At 44.4% G+C, this 21,241-nt stretch overlaps 1 protein-coding gene and 1 long non-coding RNA gene across 3 annotated transcripts; both read left to right on the forward strand.

The window, feature by feature from the left end:
• The first annotated feature begins 1,171 nt into the window (after nt 1-1,171).
• Nucleotides 1,172-3,582, forward strand: LOC120657151. Its single transcript, XR_005668094.1, has 2 exons — nt 1,172-1,463; nt 3,257-3,582. It is a non-coding gene; the product is annotated as an uncharacterized LOC120657151 (long non-coding RNA).
• A 9,690-nt stretch (nt 3,583-13,272) lies between these two features.
• Nucleotides 13,273-21,149, forward strand: LOC120709304. 2 transcript variants are annotated; one of them, XR_005689637.1, is made up of 5 exons: nt 13,273-13,509; nt 15,653-17,162; nt 17,548-18,204; nt 18,307-18,540; nt 20,493-21,149. XR_005689637.1 is itself a non-coding variant. In XM_039994902.1 (5 exons), exons 2-5 carry the CDS (start codon nt 15,822-15,824, stop codon nt 20,609-20,611), a joined length of 2,328 nt encoding a protein of 775 aa, XP_039850836.1. In that variant the 5' UTR covers nt 13,273-13,509; nt 15,653-15,821; the 3' UTR covers nt 20,612-21,149. The 2 variants fall into 2 exon arrangements, 1 of the variants encoding a protein (XP_039850836.1); XM_039994902.1 differs by having other exon boundaries at nt 18,330-18,540.
• The last annotated feature ends 92 nt before the right edge of the window (nt 21,150-21,241 follow it).

The following is a 21,241-nucleotide window of genomic DNA, read 5'->3' on the forward strand; positions in this document are numbered from 1 at the left end:
TAGTTGTCAAGAGAACTTCAAACATAAATAAAAAGTAAAAAAGGACAATCTGAAAAGAAAAAGAAATAATGACGCCTGCTATTAGGGAACGTAATCGGTAAAGTTAGAAATAAAAAAATAATAAATACTTGAGGCGTCACGTGAGGGAGGAGACACTCGATCACAGTTGTCACATCGCTCGCCAGGTAGCGCTGTAGCGCGCGAGTGCCAAATTGGATTCCGCGGGATTGATTCAGGAAGAAAAATAAGCTCCAATACATCCATCGCTGCACGGCATCGCATCACCTCACCACGGCCTCGATTCGCCCTGCTCCGCCCGTTTCTTCTTCAACCCTGACGTGCGTCTTGCCGTCGATGAGCCCGCTGTAGAGCCTTAGGACCCCCGACCCTGGTGAACCGGCCTTCGCGCCGCCGTTTCTTGCAGGGACCCGTGCCGCCGCCGTTGCCTCGCATCTTGGCCTTGGCTCGCCGCGTGCCGCCACCCAACCTTGTCGGCCACCTCGCCGCTGGCGCATCGCGCCCTGGGTGGGATGCTAGGGAACCGGGTGCGCGAGCGCGTTTCGCACCCAAGTCGCGTAAGACGCTGCCGTTGCCCTGACCTCGCCGTCATGGCCGAGGAGGCCCTGAACCCGCGCGCGAACACGATCCCATGCCAAGATGGATGGTCAAAGGACCAAGCTTTGGCCTAACCCCACCGGACCCCAAGCCCTTCCGCCTCCGTTCCGCTTGCCGACGCCTCGGCGTCGCACACGTCGCGGCCAAGCCCTTCCGGGCAGCATTTGGCCGAGCACCAGCGGTGCACACGCACAGACCGTGCCCTGTCGCACGCCACACGCACGCACACGTGAACGAGCCCGCACCGGATCGGGCCGATCCGACCTGAACTGACGCGTGGGCCCCCTTTTTGCCAGCGAGATCGAGGAAGAGAGAGGGGCGAACTGGGCCGATTTGCCGAGCCAGCCTGCTAAGCGCGCGGGCGAGGAGAGCCTAGCAAAATCGGGCCAGCCTGCTAAGCCCGCGCCACGCTTAGCAACGTTGGCGGCGGCCGGTGAACCGTGGCACATCGACGATCCTCTAATGTTTGAGATTCATGCAAATACATCAATGCCTTTGGATCCACTCAAATCATACTTCCTCTCTTTTCTCTCCCTTTCCCATCCGACATCTCCTGTGTGCCACTGCCAGCCCTTGCGTGGGCCGCGCGCTGCCGCCGCCGCCGGCCGTCCCGTGCGCTGCCGCCAGCCCTCCTGTGCACCGCTACCGCCCTTCCCGTGCACCGCTGCTGCCGCACCCGCCGACGTGCCACGCTGGCCACGCGGCCCGCGCCGGCGCCGCCTGCCCGCGCCCGTGCGCCTGCTTGGGTGCGCCGTCTTTCCCTGCGCGGACCGCCGTTGACTCACGCCGCCAACAGAGCTCGCCGGAGCTCGCTACCGGCGCCGAAGAAGAAGATGCCCATGGAGAAGGTGCCCATGTGAATGTTCAACATTTAGTATTCACTGTTTCAACATTCCTCATTTCTAGCTTCAACATTTTGTTTGTACCATTTCACTATTCGCACCTCAAATGTTGAGTACGTTGAAGAAAAATGTTGAATATGTTCAAAACAAATATTGAATCTGTTTTATCAAAATGTTTAAAAAATAATACTTAAATATGTGTTATTTCCACTAATTGGGTCAAGGTGGACTTTAAAAACCCCGATGGACGCGGTGAACCGTGACCCAACACATGGAGGTCGGCGTCCGAGACCGACTCCGTGGAACTGGAGGCCTTCCCTATCTTTATTTTGGTGGATTTAATTTTGTAGATGGGGTGCTTTAGAAAATGAGAGCCTGTGTACCGTGGAGTTTTAGAATGCAAGTGAAAAACGTGAAATAGAGCGATCCAAAACAAGCCCATTGCATTTGGTGATTGTACCTGCCCTGCGAGTGAAAAATAAGGTGCACGTATTAAACCTTGTCTTGTTCAAAACATCAAGTATTTTCTCATAGGAGGATGTATTTATAGATAGTGATTATTGATGCACCGTACCATGACTAATGTTGTTAGTTAATCTAAATGGAGAACCCACTGTCGGATTTGCCTCAAGATTTTTATTGGGTTTTGGCAACAAATATATCATCTGAAAAACGCATAAGTGAAACAAGAAAACGACAGCACATTAGGTATTTGGCTCTACTTCCTTTTTTTAACGAATCGCAGTGCAATCGAAGACATTAACATTATACGCACGCATTCATCTCTGTGAATACATGTACGCAACCCTACCCATATGATTACATGTAAGAGACTGAACCAGTTGATCTAGAGATTGACAAAGTCAAAGTCACCATAGTCAGATCCCCCCTTCTCTTTTCTTTCCTCTATCTGATTTCTAAGGTAATATTTATTTTTCTACCGACAAAATTTAAGGGGTAAAATCTGTGGATTTTAATGATGTTGCACATGTTATTCTCTAATGTTTTTTTTAGAATCACAGTACATGCTTCTCATATGCACGCACACACACTCACCCCTATGAGCACCTCCAAGAGACTGAGCCGGCTGATCTCGAAATTGACGAAGTCAGCTATCGATGGGAGCGTCGTCTACCACTGAAAGAACAATGCCGGTTAAATCCTGGATAAATCCAGAAAAATGCGAACACCTGTGCCAAGTCGAGGACTCGATCCCGGGTTGGTAGGTTCCACCACAAAGAACCTTAGTTCGCATGTTATTCTCTAATGTTGTAGTTAATTATTCTCACACGTTGCATATGGCTGTAACATGAAGTACTTGCATCATGTGAAACAATGCTTAAACTAACATTTCTGTAACATCGTACAATTTAACATATTTATTCCCCTAAAAACATGAAACACCAAAGGATAATGTTTGCAACATTAGATAACTACATTTGCAACATCAAAGAATTAAACAGTTTTTCCCTGAAAATCGGTCGATAGGTAAATAACAAAACTATTTCTAATTAGCATGCATGGAGAAAAAAAAACAAAATTCAGGTCTTTAAATGGGAAGTTGCATATGTGTGGCACAAAATAATGGGTGTGTCTAGGAGAAATATATGGAAAATAATGGGGTGCGCGCCGCGCGCACCCTACGCTCCGTGCGCGCCCCGCGCCTGTGCCGCTGCGTCGTGGGCCTAGGCTATGTGCACCGTTGTCGCTTCTTTGCGGGTTGGGATGTATGAGTGCCTTTCTTGCTATATGCACATGGTTGTTTGAGGATATGCTCTGACTTTATTGTGTCAAAACAGGTGGTAACGCTCCGGATCACGCTTAGAGCGGCTGTCTCCTTCATTGGGAGGCAAGTAACGTAGCGGTGGTTGCTACAAGCTTTAATTTGCTATTTATTCTACATCCATCTTAAATTTCAGAATGATAACTTGTCAATTATGATCCATTCCAATATGAACTTATGAGCCTGTTATTGTTGTTATTATATATGCCTTGTTCTGTATTTTATAACTTGTAAAGACTCTTGTTGGAATAACTAGGAGGAGGCTTATGTTGTCAGATGAGAAGAGACTTATCTGTATATACAGTGTAAACTCTTCTTTGTGCAATTATTCTTGGCATTGCATTTCATTGCATCACAATGCATGGCATATGGAGTTATGTCGCCGCTTGATAGCCGCGATAGCCGCGACTGTACCGGTACAGCATCGTTTATTGGGCATAACGATGCAGCTTCATACTTTGTTGAGTATGAAGGCAGGAGACATGGCACTTTGCATTGCATTTGCATTTATGGTGTTATTGGTTTTCTATGGCATTTATTTGACAATGGTGGTGAGAAGTGGATCTTCTCCAAGGTTTGGCGATGGATTGCTTTTATTTACGCATGAGGTTGTTGGAGTTGATTTTATTATTAATTTTTCATGGAGGGGCTTTGCTTGCTGATAATAGTTAAACCATTATCTAATGAACTTGTAGTATAAATAGCTTGTTAAAGCTGGTTACTTGCGGAGATTTTATATCTTACCCCTATTTTTATCATCTCACATACTTGATGGATGGATGCTTTGCTTGAGGGGTTGGGAAATAGCAGCTTGTCACACACTTCTCTTAAATCAAATCTCTAGTGTTGTGCTGTAATAATTAAGTCTTTATCTATTGTTGTTTAATGTTGGCTAAGATTTGTTAAACCTTACCTTTTGGTCGTTTGAATATCATGTTAGGATCTTTCATTTATGCTAGTGTGCTTTATCTGTTTGCATATCTTTTTTTTTTGCTTCTGCGATGCTCCTGTTTTAGGGGAGATGCTGCCGAAATTTCTGCCTCTTTGGTCAGTGTTTGGTGTGGTTTAGTAGCATCCTAGTGTGGTGAAAACCTGGGGTGTTACAGATAAAGTTCAGATGTTGTGTGATTTGACCCATAGTTGTATATGGACAGATAAGAACATATTTTTCTCCTAGAACTTAATTTCCGGGCAAATGTTAGCATCCATCTTTTGCCATGACACCCCCATACTATGACTCTTACCAACCGTGCACTCATAGTTCCGCTTGCATTTACCTTTTGCATGTACCTTCCATTCACAAATGTGAAGACTTTTGGGATTTTCTAGAACAACTTAAGCAGAGAGGGAAAATACGGATTTACCGCTTAATCAAGTACATGAATCATAGTGATGCAATGAAATGCTACCGATTGAGATAATTATGCAATGTGTGACAGTGTTAAAATCGTGCCTATTTTGGTAATTGATGAAGTAGATGGAAATGTTACATGCCGCCTATTATGAGGGATCAGGCTAGTAGATAACACCATTTCATTTGTTTTTTCAAGATGCTAGCTTATTCTCAATTTTCTTCATTATACTATGCCATTTCTAATTATTTTCAATTTTTTTCTTTAAATAAAATAATCCAACTAGATTTAATCTAATTATTAATCTGCCTTTTATTTTTTTTATGCAAACCATATAGACTCGTGTAACATATACTACACGTCTAAAAACGTGTAAATCATCAAAGAAGAAAATTCTTGCATGTACACGCTCACCAGCACCTTGTCCAAGAATTACGTTTGATTGTATATAACTCTTTGCAGTAACTGATCGAGATCTCAGACGAAATGGTGACCAAGAAGCACAAAAATAAGGAAATCTTACTGTCAAGCACGTGTTCAAGAGGTCGCCACAGAAGACACGAGACAGTGCCCGAGCATGATCGCGAGGCAGCTGGTTCATCATCGATCACTCACCGGTAAAATCTGCCGTGTAAAACTCAAATTAGCAGCCACAAGCCCACAAATCTCGTCTCCTCGACTCCTCCATGTCGCCTTGTACACGAATGCGACTGTGTACCAGTGTGACCGTGTGGTTCTGGAACCTTCCGCCACTTTCTTGGAGATGGAGCGAGCCACCTAGCCCACGGCCATCCTCTCCCCTTTGAGCTCTGATCTGCATCCGCATGCATGGCGGCCTGGCCGTCCACATCGACGGCAACGCCATCACCCACGTGTTCGAGGTCCTAAGCGTTCTAGCAGCAATTAACATCCAAATATAATAAATCATATTCAGACATTAATCTAGGTGGTCAAGGAATGGTTATAACAAATCAAGGGGTGGCTATCCAACCATATTTTCGGCAGTCAAAACAATATGCAGTTTTGTAAAACAGGCCAATAGGTTGTGTTTATAAAACTGTGACAAAATATGCATCAAAAGTTGGGATTGAACTTGCCGTTCTCAAAGCCTTCCGGGTAGTCCTGATCGAGGTACTGTCCTTCGGGTTCGGGGTCGCGGTACTGGTCCTCGTTCACTTGCTCGCAGTACTGCTAGTCGACAGGTTCTCCCTCCTTCACACCGTGATCTACGACGTACACAAGCAAGCACACAATCAAGAAAAGAAATAAAGGTTTTATCGCTGAGCTCGAATTGAAAACAATTAAAATATGGGGATATGAGTAATATTTTTGGGCGGTTTTCTAATGGCATGGCCAAAATTATATTAGAAATGGCGTGGTAAAGTTTTAGGTCGATCGGAGGATTTTTGGCGCATGAAATGACGAGTTAAAGAGGGGTTCAGGGATTAAATAAGGATTCAGGGACCTATTTGCAAATATTTTTGAGGGGCAAGGGCTTGATTGGTATTTTAGAAAATATCCGGGCTATTCTGAAAAGGTCAGGAGTTTATTTAGAATTAAGCTTATATGGTGGAAGGGTTTATTTTGGAATATAATAAAGGAGAGGGTTTATTTTGTTAAAAGGCTAGAGAGTGGGATGGCTCTTAATGGAAAAGGGAAAAGAGCAGGGGGTATGGGCAAAATCGCCCTCTCTTCTTCCTCTCATCGCTGGAAAACAGGGGAGGGGGGCGGCGCGCCGGCGGTGGCCTGGGCCGGCGGCCCTGGGGGCTCGTCGGCGCTTGGGAAGTGGGGGAAAGGGAGAGGGAGTCGCGGTGGGTTGTTTCCCCCTTCTTAATTTGGACGGAGGTGGAGCGAGGAGGGTGGCACACGGCGGCGGGCGGCGGCGGCCGTGGTGGTGGCGCTGCAAGGCTCGGCGGCGGCCCAGAGTTGGGGGGAAAGGGGAAGGGGACCAAGAGGGTTCTATCCCCTACCTTGGTTCGGGCTGGGGCGTAGCGAGGTGAGCGGTCCAGAGGAGCCGGTAGCGGCGGCAGAGGAGCTCTTGGTGGCGGCGCTACAGAGCTAGGGAGAAGGCGGGCGGCGGCTGAGGTGGCTGTGGTGCTCGGAGGCGAGGTGGAGGGCCCTTTTATAGGCGCTGCAAGGCGGTGGAGCGGGCGAAGCGCGTTGGTGCCGGCCGGCGAGCTTCGCGGGGCGCCTTTAATGGCATTCAGCGCCACGGCGCGCGGCAGCGCAATTCGCGGCGGCGATGCGACGTCTCGGGCAGGAAGGACGCGCAAGGGAGGGCGAGCATGTGGAGGGGCCGGCTGTGGGGCTCGGCGTCGAGCAAAGCGGCGCGAGCGGCGAGGCGGGTCGCTGTGCGCGAGCTATGCGGCTCGGGCGGCGAGGCGGCGGCGCTGTGCGGTCGACGAGCGGCACGGCGAGCGGCGCGGCCGCGTGCTGCGCACAGGGCGCGCGCGTGCAGCGCGTGGGGACGGCGGGCCGAGTCGGCAGCGGCGGGCGGCACGACCGCGTGGTGCGCGTGCGCACGCATGTGCAGGGGCGCGTGCTGAGGCGGCAAGGGCACTGCGGTGCCGGCGGGATGGGACGGGGCGAGCAGAGAGTGGCAGTGAGTGGGGAAGGCGGCAGCCGGGGCTGGGCGCGCTCGGCGCGCGGGAGAGGAGGGAAGCAGGAAGAAGGAGAAGGAAGGAGGAGGGGAAAAGAAAAATGGAGAAAAGGAAGAAAAAAAGGGGGAGGGAGAGAGAGAGAAAAAAAGATCGCGCCGGCGAGTTTCGCGGCGGCGACCGCGATCGGACGAGCACGTGCGCCGGTCGGGCATGACGCGCGGAACGAGGAAGAACAGGGAGACGGGACGGCGATTGGATTCGGATGTCGGGACAGGTTGTTTGGGAGATTGGGAGATCGGGCGGGGGACAATTTCGGATGGATTGAGCTCAACGATGAAAAGAGATTTGAAAATATTTTTAGCGCGTGATTTATTTTGGTAAATTTTTGGGCTGTTATAGCCGAATACCAAACCGCGTCCCAAATGGGGGTCTTCTCATTCCTACGTTGAACTCTTATTTGATGTGTATAAGTGTATATGACTCAGTATTTGTATGCACGCTTATTAATATTGTATTTGTATGCATGGTTATTAATTGTTGCTTTGGTGTTGTCATTTATATTAATATGTGCATAGCTCATGCCGAAATTTCCTTTTATTTCACACCGGGGAACCACTTTTAACCGTCGGAAAATATCATTAAACTAGCGGTATACCGTCCAAACTGGCCGGTAAACCGGTCTAACCGGTCTAACCGGCCGGTAAACCGGTCCGAACCGGTTGCACTGCGGCTTTTGAATTCAAATTTGAATTCAATCGGTTTGGACCGATTTCCGGCCAAACCGGACTGGTATACCGGAATCGGATCCTGCCGGTTTTTGACCGGACCGGTCGGTAGTTAACCCTGGCCACCACCAGCGAGATGACCAGCAAAGCGCCCCACACGCCACACCACGAGTCCGCCACCGCCAGGCTGCTGTCTTGTGCAATCAAACTAGTAACCACAAAATGTCCCTAAAAAAAGTAAACACAAAATGCCAAAACAAAAAAGTCCACGCGCCCGGGCAGCTACCCACCCAGCTCGAAAACTGCGTCGACATGATTGGTAGTTTATAAATCTGATTTTATAAGTCGTGACTTAATCAGGAAATGAATCTATTAAATCTAGTTAGTCCATAATTTAATCACTAATTGCTACAGTAATAATTCGTTAATCATATATTAATTATACTTAATAGATTCCTCTAGAGCCCTAATTTTATATTAAATTGGCATCTAAACATTCGAATTGACATCCAAACATTTGACGTGACAGTTACATAAAAAATAAACAAGGCCTTAAACCTAGATAAAGAGGAAGATACGATACGATTGGTCAGACTCAGTTATCTTAAGTGAACTAATTTTTGGAGTTACTTATGCAGCAACTAAGTTATGCACAAGAGCCCTAATTTTTGGAGTTAGTTATCACTGTACCACGAATTTTGCTAAACAGCAGCAGCTAGTTTTTTTTGAAAGATTAAAACAGCAGCAACTAGTATGAGGAGATTCTTTTACTCACTCTGTTCGGCTGGCTTGTCAGCCAACTGTAACACCCAGGTGTTAATCACCTGTAATTAGGGTTAATCATATGGTTAACATGATGATTAGTACTAATGTTAATTATGTAAAGGCTTTCAATAAAGTTTGTTATTACTTTAACACATGAAATGACGAGTTCTTCAAATGACAGTTTTTAAACGTTTAATTTATATTTCAAATTGTAACAAACAGGTTTAAAAATAAATTTCAAACCGTTGCTTAAATGGACTTTTGCCCAGAACCAATGTTATAGGTTTTCGAATGATGAACAACTTTCGTGTTCAAAATTTTTTTCGTGTTGCCATACAAAAGTGGGAGAAAAAGTTGAATTTCAAAGTGTATAGGACATTTTCAAATGCACTCAAGTTTCAAATTTTATCTTTCAAACCAACCTTCAAATGAAGTTTTTCGTGAAACAAAAGTTGGAGGAAATTAAATTTTGAAACTCTTCGTTCTTAAAATTTTTTTGTGTTTCAATGCAAAAATTTGAGAAAATTTTGATTTACAAACAGATCCCTGATTTCTTGTTTTCTCGCACTTCAGTCCCTAGCTCACCTCTCTCTCTCCTCACTCTATTCTCCCTCACGCCGTTCGGCGTCCGTGCGTAGTCGCCGCCTCGGCGTCAGGGCCGTCATGCTGGCGCCGCCACTGGTCGACCACGCGTCGCGCCTCGACCGAAACCCGCCTCCTCGCCCCCGGTTTTCCCCCAACCCGCTCCTCCCTGGCACCTTGTGCCGGCGACACGCGCCCCCGGCGCCCCTCCGCGTGCCATGCCGCCAAACGTCGCTCGCCGTCGCCGCGCCGTTGCCCTCTTCGCTGCTCAAGCCGTCGTCCATATCTAAAGACGAAGCCAACTCCGAATTTCCCTCTCAGTTCATCACGCTAGAGCCAGAGCCAGAGCTCCTCCCTGCGCCAGAGGCGCCGCCGCCTCCGCCATGGCCGCCTCCGCATTGAACTCCCTGCTTCGCCTCTCCCTCAACCGCGCCAACCACCCGGCCACCTTCCCCGCCTCCCAGTGAACCTCCCCGGCCCGAACCTGCTCGCCATCCTTTGCCGGAGCGCCGCCGGCCACCATCTCCACCGCCGCCGCGGGCAGCTCGCCGCGGAGCCCTCTCGTCTGCCTCACCTCAGCCGCAATCGACCCCACCAATATCTTACCCATGGCGCCGTGAAGCTTGCAGACCTCTTCCCCGCCATCCACGGCCGCCGGAGCGCCGCCGCCGCCGCTAGCCACCATCACCGGCCTCCAGAGCTCGTGGAGCCGCCGCCTCCGGCCGTCCCCGCCCACGCCGAAACCACCTAAAGGTAGCCCTAGGTCCCCTCTACTTTCCCCACCCCGGGCCCCTCGCCGCCGGCGAGCGAGCTCGCCGGAATCCGGCCGGCCGCCGCCTTCTCTGTTCCTGGCTCCGGCCAGGGGCATTTCTGCGAGTCCCCAATTCTTTACAAGGTCTTTTCTGCAAAACCCAGGGACCCCGTTGTAAAGCTTTAGTTTAAGTTTTCAAATCTAATTAGTGAACTTCTAAATTCAATTATAAATCATAGAAAAATCAGAAAAATACAAACTAAAATTTGTTGGATTCCTTATTCTAAGATCTACAACTTTCCTTACAGGTTGATCTTCAGTTTCTAAATAGTTTTTGCTCTAGTTTAAATGTTAGTTTAAGTGGTTGCAAACTTTGAAAATGCCTAGTAAATAGTAGAAAAATGAGAAAAATATAAAACTAGTTGAGTTAGTTTTGTTTTGACATGTAGAACTTAGGAAAAATATTTAACCTATTATTTGTTTAATGTTTGTATGATGAATTGATTTAATCATGAGTAATGCTTGGTTTAGCTTATTTATTTAATATCTGCAGTTTTGGAAGTCCAAAACTTATGAAATTTATGCAGTAGCTTACTCTTTGCATGCTTAGTTCCCCATAAAAATTTGGTACCTAGAAGTTATGTGCATGTTTGTAAATATGTTTTTGTTCTGTTTGTCTTCCTAGGGCTAAATTAAATATTTTCTGTTGTCAATAAATGTTGGCAAAATATTGTTGCATGCCTTATCAATAACTCATCATGCTGGTGAATTTTGGTTACTAGTTTTAGGCGGCAAGTGATGTATCTGCTTTTGTTTAGTTGTTAGCCATAGCTTTTCTGTTATAATGGTTGATAGGCAATTCTTTTCTGCAGGTTTAATTTCAGTAACTCATGTTGATCTGGTATAAGTTTTGTTAACTCTTTTAAATACTAGAATATAGGTTACTATTATATCGTTTGGTCCCATGTTTCTTGTTAGTTAATTAAATTGTCATATTTGTTCTTTCTTACTTTATATCTTTGCTTAGCCTTTTCTAAACAAACTAGTAATGCTTTTTAGTAGGAAACACTTCAGGCTAAAATGTTTGAATAAACTTTCGTATGTAGCACCAACTCCTTTGCCTTTTGAATTTGGTTGTTGTATTCACTCGATAAATGATTGCCCAGTTATGTCTTTCTTCTTAATTATATCGCATTGCATTGCATCAGGTTCGTGCCCATGCAAGCGTGACTTGTGCCTGCCCTGCTTGCCCTTTCTATTGTATCGTCTACTGCACTTCCATGCATTCAAACATCCGCATTGGTGCATCTCATTTAGGTACGCTAGATGTACAACGCGTGGATGTAAAGCACGTGCGGACGGAACCGAACCACAAGATGGTGTTGGGTGGACGCACCCTGAAGAGAAAGGGACCCGCTGGAGCAACCGAAGACCCGGCTCAAAGTTAGAAGGGCCCAAGGTCTTGTTAGTACTAACACTGACTCAGTGTTATCCCAAGCAAGCCCCGGAGCATAACTCTAATTTAAATATTCAATGTTTATTTAAGTAATTGTGCATTTACGTTCTAGGAGTTGTATAAAATCCTAGTATGCATATTCTCCCTAGTACCTGTGAGTCCATACTAATATAGATGTCGTTACTCGTTAGAAATGCTTTGCTAAGTAGGATCTCGGTAGTAGTTGAGTGATTTCTGTCACTCGCGAGATTTAAGATCCGGTTACTTATGGCAAAGTAGTTTGAAAATGAATCTGTGAGAAAAGAAAAATAGAGACCGAGCGGAGAGAAATTGGATTATGGGTATGGAATGGATGAAAAATAAACCTCCGCCTATGTCGATTGAGGACCGTACCGTTGTTGGCACTATTGATCAAGGATTGAATAGTACTAACCATATACCGGAAGTAGGAGGTAGTCGAAACTGGTAAACTGTGTACCACTTTATGACGATACTTTGAATTCCGTCTTGCTACGCTGGGCGTGGGATGATGGCAGGTGTTGGATTGGATGTCGCCTCCGGGTTCTCCGGGAGTTCACCGTGAGGGGCCCTTCACCTGGGTTTTAGCAGGCGTAGTTCAGATGTCGTGGTGATGATGGGAACAGCTGACGCGTGTGGCCCGGCGTGGTTTGCATGTGTCATGTGAGTTAGGTCCACCTTGTAAGGTTAAATCGGATCGATTCGCCGTGACTCACGGTTATGAGAGCCTTGATCTCTCTGTCACATCGTAGTAAAGAAGTGGAATGAGAATGACAATGTGACTAGATATGTTTATGATACTCTTGAAAAATATAATGTGATATACCATGCTTGCTTTGGATGTTTACGCAAATCTAGTTGGTATTTGTACATTAAACTTGAGCTAAAATATTGGATACACTATTAGTCGCTTTCCAGCAAAATAAACTCCAGAGCCAAACACCTTGCATGTTTAGGAGTCAACTAAGTATATACCACTAGTCGGGTAAGTCTTGCTGAGCATTAGTATACTCAGGGTTTGTTGTTATCTTATTTTTAGGTATAATTGCTACTGTTGGAGTTAACCAGAATTCACATCGGTGGGCTCGATGTGACATCCTCACACCTTCGTAGTTATCGTTGTTTCCAAACTAAACTTCTATTTAAATTCCGTTGCATGATGAACTCTGATAATTTTGTTTAAAACTCTTTTTTGTAAAGCTTTGCTTTGTAATTTAAATTTAAGAATTTTTATCTGCTTGTAATCATTTGTGCTCGTTTTCGTGCGAGACTTTTAGTGTTTTTCGATCCTTAACCCGACAGACGATCGGATTACACCATTTTAAGTGCGTGGTAACTTGATTAACCATTAAAATGATAGTTAGCACACTTAAGCCGGTTTTATTTAGACAGTTCTGTTACAACAACCAACCAGCAGTGTTTTTCTCTCACATCGAATCAGCATCAGCTAATCAGTCAACAATATTTTTCTCTCATAAAAATCAGCTTAAACCCCCACAATCCACAGCTGCCACCACCAGTCCACTTTTGACCTGACCAGCAAAGCTCGCCCCACACGCCACGCCGTCCGTCCGTCAGGCAGGCAGCTGACTTGTGCAATCAAACCAAGCAACCACAAAATGCCAAAAAAATAAAGTCCGTGCGCCACGGCAGCCAGCCAGCCACCCAGCACGAAGCCCCCGCAAGAAGCCTCCCGGGGCAGTTCGGGAACTTCGCGTCGACATGATCGGTCGTCTATAAATCAAAACCCGCTGACCACGGGGCCACTCGAGTACCACACGACGCTCGCGTTTTCCCTTCGGGTTCACGCCCCCGCTCTGAACACCACCGCCCCCGGTACCCACTGCTGCTACTCTACCCTGCTAAAGCAGCGGCGCCGCTCGCCCCGCGTTCGTCGCCTCCGTTCGAAATCCCGTTCGATCTCCGGCCTCTCGCCGCACGGAATCTCTCTCCTAGGCTGCGCGCCGGGCGGGGACGCCGGATTCGGGATCATCCAGGTGCGGCGGCGCTCCATCTGTAGGTGATATGGCAACCTGCATGCTCTAATCTTCCCTGCATTACCGGGGGTTTTTTTTCTTTCTTATGTATGGAAGCGAGTTGATTTTCGTTGGAGTAGTGGAGAGGCGGCTTGGGGGTGCTAGCGATTGAGGTTCCGAAATTTCGAGCGATCGGTGCGGCGAGGGTTTTGAGCGCTAGTGTTTTGCCTACCCGAGCGGTTTAGATGGGGTTTACGCGGCTGGTGTCGGGCATCCAGGGATTTTCCTGCTTCGTGCTCCTTTTGTGCGGTCCAGCAGAAATGTTCGCTGGATGTACATGAAGTGCTCGGTTTTGAATGCGGAGTATTTACTCGACCGTTGCACCTTTTCAATTTATAGGTATTTAGGTAATAACATTTGTTTACTGCAGTGGTTGCGTGCTCCTTGATTTTAGTGGGAACTTCAATTTCTTTCTAATTGCTTTCGGTAGTGAACTTTATGAGTCTAACCTAGGCTTATGGAGTGATTGCTTTGCTTGATGAGGCATTCCTAATGGTAGGTGTTGCACATGTAGTATGTATTATACTCCCCTTCTCAGACTATACAAAGGTATTTTATTTTAACCCGGCCTTCAATCATCATGTTCTGACAAAGTGATGGCATACATCATTTCTATGTACAAAACCAAAGTAGCCTGAAAGCACATTTGTATAGGCTTTTTTTGCACTAGACATACGTATAATTTGAATTGTTGGCAAAAAATATACAAACCTTTTGCTTTTGCGAAACTAGATGCACCCGATGTTCTTGAATGGAGGACAAGAGTATATATGACCTGCTCATTACGTAAACACTATAATCGACATCACACAGCTACATGTGGACCCTAACAAATGATCTTCTCACACAAGCTGCTGTTCAAAGCTGCTGATACTATTCTACATGCAACACAATTTTTTCTTTGCTTTTTATTGGATTTCATGTGCAATCATTGTATGGAATGCACTGCACCAATCTATCGCTTTCAACTACCCTCGATCTTAGCACCTACTTATGATGCTATTTACATTGTTGATTAGAACCCATTAAATTTATTCTATTGTGGAGTAGCATCTGCATTAGAGTGTCAATCTCATTCACGCTCTACTTCACTTCTCACGTTGAATATAGTTCAACAAATTGATTCCCCTGTACACCCATGGAATATATAAATGGTGAACAGCCCACGTATACATAGTGTCCGACTAGTACATTTTCACCCTTCACACCACCAGTTCGCGTAAATTGCTTGATCTTGTGAGATTTTATGATTACCTTTATCTTCTTTCATGTAGAACTTGACAATTGGCATCCTCGCATCAATGATTTGCAGAAAGTTGGCCCCAAATTGTCAAAATGCTCCTGTAGTTGATGGCCACATGTTATGGTTTAAAATGGCTTCTGTTTTATGTTTCTGAATTTGGTCCTTGTGTTGCAAATGTTTGTTTTGGTTAATCATCTAATTCATCCATGCTCTGATGTCAATGAAATAACCAAACTACATGTCAGGAACTAGAAATCAACCATCTTATGTCTCACTTAATAGTAGATACATGATTTGTGGGCATGGGGCAATTGCTGATTAATTTATCATATATACTTTTGATTACTATATTCTTGTTACCCCTTGTCTACAACTAGGACAATTATTATGTTCATAGTTTTCTGGACTTGTTAAGATGATTTTTTTTTGCTTATTTGTATAACTGAATTGTTAAACAGCATGCTATAATTATCTTCTGTACTTTGGAGCAGTGAATGCGCAATGACACCATCTGCACATGAAACTACTAGGGAATTTTCCATGCAAAGCATTCTAAAATAAATAAACAATTATATTTGCATTGCCCGTTAGGTGAATTGATTGAAGTAGTTTGTTGGGACTTTGGTATTCGTTTGTTTAGCATAAACACAATTTTCTACTTTTCTCATGAGTTTCAGTCGATGAGGGCTTGCTATTTTCTTCAAGTATCTTAAACAGAAGTTCTGTAATTATATGTGTATTAAATTCCTTTTGATTTTTCATGTTAAGTAATATTGCTAGCACATCTTTTTAATCAGTATAAGAAACTGATCTTTCAATGATTGGTATAAAACGTGTCTTCCTACCATTGACGTTTATGCTTTGTCCATTTATTTTCTATTCAGGATAACTATGGCCCAGTTTACCAGTGCTTATAGTTTGAAGTTAGGTTCATACCAAAACAGAGTGAACTAATATTTTCATCTTCGAATTGTGACTTCGGAGGGGAAATCTTGTTCATGGCAACGGCATAATTTTCCATTTTTGCCACCTGTTATTTTGAGCTGAGACATTATGTATAGCAAAGAAACCTGCAAGAGACCACATCAGCTTGAGAAACTTGAGATTGGCAGGAGAGGAGAAGAAGATAAAGCATCTCATAACCCTGAACTAGAAGAAGGTGAGTTCAGGAAGGATGAACCAAGTGTTGTAAAGTTGCGTTCATCTGCTCCAATTTCACCTGAAAGAGGTTCCTATCAAGGAGGAATTGCAAATACTGTTATGCCGTCTAAGTATAGTTCAATAAGGGATCAATCTGTTAATGTGAGGCAATCAAGTTCTCATAGAATGTACTCTAAGATACACCGTCAGAGTTATTCTCCATCTTCCTATATTGGATCAAAAGAAAGGCATGAGCAAAGGGTGCGAAACTGTTTTAGCTACCATGATTATCACCATGTCCTGAAAAAGATTGAGGAAGTTTGTTCGGAAAGGCTCGGTAAACTATTGTCACATCAGAATAAAGATCGCATGGAATTCAATATTACACTAAAGAAACTGGGATTCAAATTCTTCCAAGAACATGCTTGTTCCTATAGAGTTCATTATGAGCGTGTCATACCAACAGCAAGATATCACAGGATGAAGCTACCGAAGCTAGCTTTCTGCATTTTGCGTAAGGTTTTTCATAGATATATGCAGTCCCAGATTATAAAATTTGTTAAGCTACAAATAAAGGATAGAAACAAAGAGAAGAGAATAAAAGAGCGATGGATATATGAGGCTACAGCTGGCTACCTTAAGAAATGTTTTGCTGAAACTTCCTTGGCATATTCTGGATTTGAGGTGGAGAAATTAAATTGTCATGTGCATGCTTATTCTGAAGGTGAACAACAGCTCAATTATTTGGACATGCAACATCTGACTATTGGAATTGAAGAAATTGCTTCCAGTAGAGAACTTGAAGGAAGCCATACAAATAAGGAGAGTGATATGTTTCAGCCAGAGCCAGTTATAGAAAACTTACAATCACCACTAGAAACAAATGGAGGTGCAGAGCATTGTTTATCTGTTGATGCACTAGAAGAAATTGCTATTGTAGGCATGTCTTCTCAGTCCAACTATGCACCTACCATGGAGAGTGAAAAAGTTGGGACACAAGTCACCCTCTCGTCGCCACCACAAAACAAGGGGGAAATTATGGAGAGATCATGTTCTCAGTTTGCCACTGATGAACCATTGGTACTTGATAAGGCAACATCAGCTGATTCAGAAAATGCAACTCTAGTCTTTGGAGAGAACCGAAGCTGTACAAGTCCTGCTGTTCATGCACTTGAAGGCTCTTGTTCTAGGTCCAAGAGAAAATTTCCTCACGGGTCTGACTCTAATAATCATGAATCAACATTGTGTCTTCAGGTATTTTAACTCATAATCTTTTTTATTACTGTATTGACTATCAACATTAAGTGTTGAGTTGGTTTGTGGGCTAGAGGAAATCACCATGAAGATTAAAATCAGTGGGCAAAAACTTTTCCTTTTGTTTTGCATGCAAACATTTTGTTTTGCTTATATCTTGGTTTAGAGGTCATGTGTTGAACTGTTGATTATAGTTTGATTGACGAGTCATGCTTACGAAGATGAATCGTCAGATAACACCTCAATGTTACTTTGATCTCGCCCCAAATGGTATTGCAGTGAAGGCACAAATTATTACTAGTGTCTGACCATTCAGTCATTATTGCAAATGAACACCAATGCAAGATCATAATTTCTAACATCATTTGACATAATTTCTCTGCAGGAATCTCAAGTGGAAAGGCTGCCTTCAGTTACTGCGAATCCAATGCAAGAAGCTGATATTGCAGGTAGCAAGGAAGTATCTAGTGGTGACACCTCTTCCTTTGGCCAAGTCACTGAACAGCGAAGCACCATTGCAGCTTCATCAACATTAGTTCAACCTTCAACACAACCACAACTTTATGATCCAACTTCTCAAAGTGCTGCCCAGCTGTATCAACCATCTGGTGTGAATACTTTTTCAGTATGCACTGGGTTAGACAGCCATGGGGCATTAAATTCTCAGATACAATCAGCTAACCAGATGACGCCAAGCTCCATGGTTGAGCATACACCTGAAAGTGGGCTCCAGTCAGATCCAGTTACCAATGAGTTTACTCAACTTCTTATGTCGATTAGCAATCACACCTCTTCCTATACCCAAGTTACTGAGCAGCAAATTGCCTCTAATTCATTCTTAAGACAACAATATGGTGTCCAGACCTGTCAAACTTCTAGTCATCAGCACAGAGCATCAAATGTTCAGCGACAATCAAACAACCAGACAACAGGCTCCACTTCTGGACTGCCTGAAAGCCGTCTTCAATCAGATCCATTAAAAATTGAAATGAATCAATTGCTTATGCTGCATGATATAATGACCAAGAGGCATCTATGTAAGGTTAGTTTATCAAACCCTTCTATTAATTTCTTATTTATCCTATGTTCTTAACAGTCAACTAGCATATTGACTTAGCAACTCTTGTGGTGATTATCTAATCAGTGTTTCCGCTTGGATTTGCTCAGCGGCAAAAAATCATCTTGGATTGTCAAATGGAGGTGGCTGAAGTTAAAAGGAAGTTTGATGAGCAATTCCATAATTTAGATATGGAATGGTTGCAGAAAAAGAAGAATATTGAGATACTCCAGGAGAAAATATGTAAGCAACAGATAGTAGCGGAGGCATTTCAGGCTCTACATAAGGCCTCTACTGGAGTTGCTTCATGCAGTCAAATAGGTACGCATTATTTATTGATCATTACCTCTTTCTTAACAAATAAAAACAGTGTTCATACTAATTTACATGAATTGGAGCCTTCATCTTCTGCCATTGTGCGTTCCATCAGAGATTGCATAAGCTTGTCGTTGCACTATCTACCCAAGTAACCATTAACATATAATTATGATTGATCAGTCCTGTCTTTTTATTAACAAAGTGTTATGATCCCTATTTCTTTGAGCAATATGATCAAGGTTTTTTTCACTAAGATTTATCGATACGATCAGTAATGATGAATGCTCATAAATTAGAGGAGGCTTATGTGTGTTTTCCTGTGAACATACAATTGGTTTGGTTGCAACACTGCATCTTAGTGAAATATTCAAATCTGGCTATTGCTACCAGATATCGGTAGATTTGGAGGAGCAAAACACCATTGCGGAGTAGTACACGTGTGCACAACACGTGATTAGCCTAAAATATATCCAGAAGATTACTACTTACTAGAAATGTTTAACAGATAAACTAAATTAACAATAATTCTGAGGATCTATTATCCTCTAATCTGAGCTATTCATATTAAGGATTTTGTGTTGTTTCTGTTTGATTTAACTAATGATTATAGGGCCATCATTTAATAAAGTTGTAATTTAATGGCAGTCAAGAGGATTTGAAGACGTACTTTCGAGCTAAGGGAATCCACAAATCGTACTGGTTAAATATTTGTTCTACATTTTTGCATTGGGCGTGATGAAAAGATAAAACATCTGAATTTGTTTAGTGGTATAGAAATAATTTCTGTAAAGCACATGTCCTGTGCTTGGCTGGCTTATTAGGCGAACAAAACATAGTCAATAATCTGGACTTCTGGAGTCATTCGTCGACAACTCCAATTGCTTGAATTTGTTGCCTAGCTGCTCTAGCCCCTGTTCCGCTAGGCGTCGATTAGCCGGCGATTAGGCGCGACTGCGCGCTGGGCGAAGCCCGTCGCCTCGCCTATGGGGGTAGTCGCCCATCTAGGCGGGCGGAGGTGGCGACCGGCGCGGAGAAGCAAGGACAGGGGCGGCGGAGGTGGCGACCGGCGCGGAGGAGGCGGGGGCGGGGGTGGCGACGGCGCGGAGGAGGCTAGGACGGGGGCGGCGATGGCGCGGAGGAGGCTGGGACGGGGACCGCGACCGGCACGGTCGGGAAATCACCGTGCGGTGGAAGGGATAGGGTTGGGATGAGGTCCCTTAGAGATAAGGTTGCTGTACAAATTGGGCTTGGGCTGTTTTATGGGCCTTTTATGTAATATTTGGCCCACATGTGTCCTGTTTTTTCTTTTCTAATAAACTTTTGTAGGTAAAATATGAATGGATATAGAACGCCTAGCAAAACGCCTAGCAACGCCTAGGCGCGATTAATCCCGCCTAGGCGCTAGGCTGAGGGTCAGCGCCTAGAATCCACCTAGCGCCTAGCAGAACCATGCCTCTAGCCGATCTATACGTCCCTCCATACCACTGTTTTTATGGAACCAAAAGAATATAACAGAAAATTTGCACTTTTAACCTTTTGGCATTGTGGTTCTTGCAATCTTGATAAATGGAAAAAAACAAACTCACTTTATGTCAAACCTTCACTGCACTAGCGAAGTGCAACACTACAATCCTGCTTGGATCCAAACTATCAAAGGGTGTGGTTGGCATTCTGGTCATTTTTGTGGATATACTATCTTTTGATGTATTGGAGACTTCCTTTAGGGGAGTTGCATTATGTTTTGATTCAAATATTCATGAATTAGACTGCTTTGCAAAGTAAAAAAAAAGACATTGTGAAATTATATCTTCTTGTCACTGATTGTTCAGACATGCAATTATGATAATATCATCTTTCTTATCCTACTCTGGAAGTGTTGTGTTCTCATCTGTAGATGGTTTAAGTAATAGATAAATTTTGTTCAATCCTGTTGATGTGCTTACCCTTTGTATTAGGTGCACCTACGAGAGAGCCTAATCAGCCATCAGGGCAGCAAGTTCTGCAGTTTTCTTCATCTGCAAGCATGTACTGTCACCTCAACATGCAGCGCAACCATCCACAAACAACTTCCTAAGACTGCCTGTTATGACCTTGCCACAGGCTGTAGCTAACACATCTGGCAGATCTGCAACTAGTTTAACACATGGTCCAAGTGGTCTGATGGGCGCTGGAGCTGCATACCATGCACCTCCTCCTCATCTCCAAGCCTTTGCAAATTTGTTGCGACCTTCTCATGCAACCTGACTGTCTACCCGTGGACTTCAGCTGACTTAGAAAGTTAGAAGTCGTGTTTCCTCTTGGATTTTGATGAGAGAGCGGTGTCAAACTGAATAGTTGTTTGGTTTGCATGCTGTTCATCAGATTAACAGTCTGTTGATTTCAGCACTTTCCACTAGTTGCTGCCTGATCAGTCACTGCGTATGTTTCTGGTTAAACTCAATCGTGAAACCAGAATTTTGCAGCTGACCCTGGTTCTCTGTTCTCCAGACTGGAGTTCGATCTAACTGGTTCAACTAGATTCTGTCTCATGTTGGTAAATGTACCTTAATAGTTTGGAGTCGCAGAAGACATAAGAAAGTTTCTTCTAAGTTTAACTGAGTTATGCTTTTATATCTCTCAGTAACCAGCATTCGACATCATTTGCAGACATATTTATGCCCCTACATTCTCAGGCAGGGCCCTGCACGAACCATTAATAGGAAAA

This window comes from Panicum virgatum, chromosome 1K (assembly GCF_016808335.1).
Source record: "Panicum virgatum strain AP13 chromosome 1K, P.virgatum_v5, whole genome shotgun sequence".
Lineage (NCBI taxonomy): Eukaryota > Viridiplantae > Streptophyta > Magnoliopsida > Poales > Poaceae > Panicum > Panicum virgatum.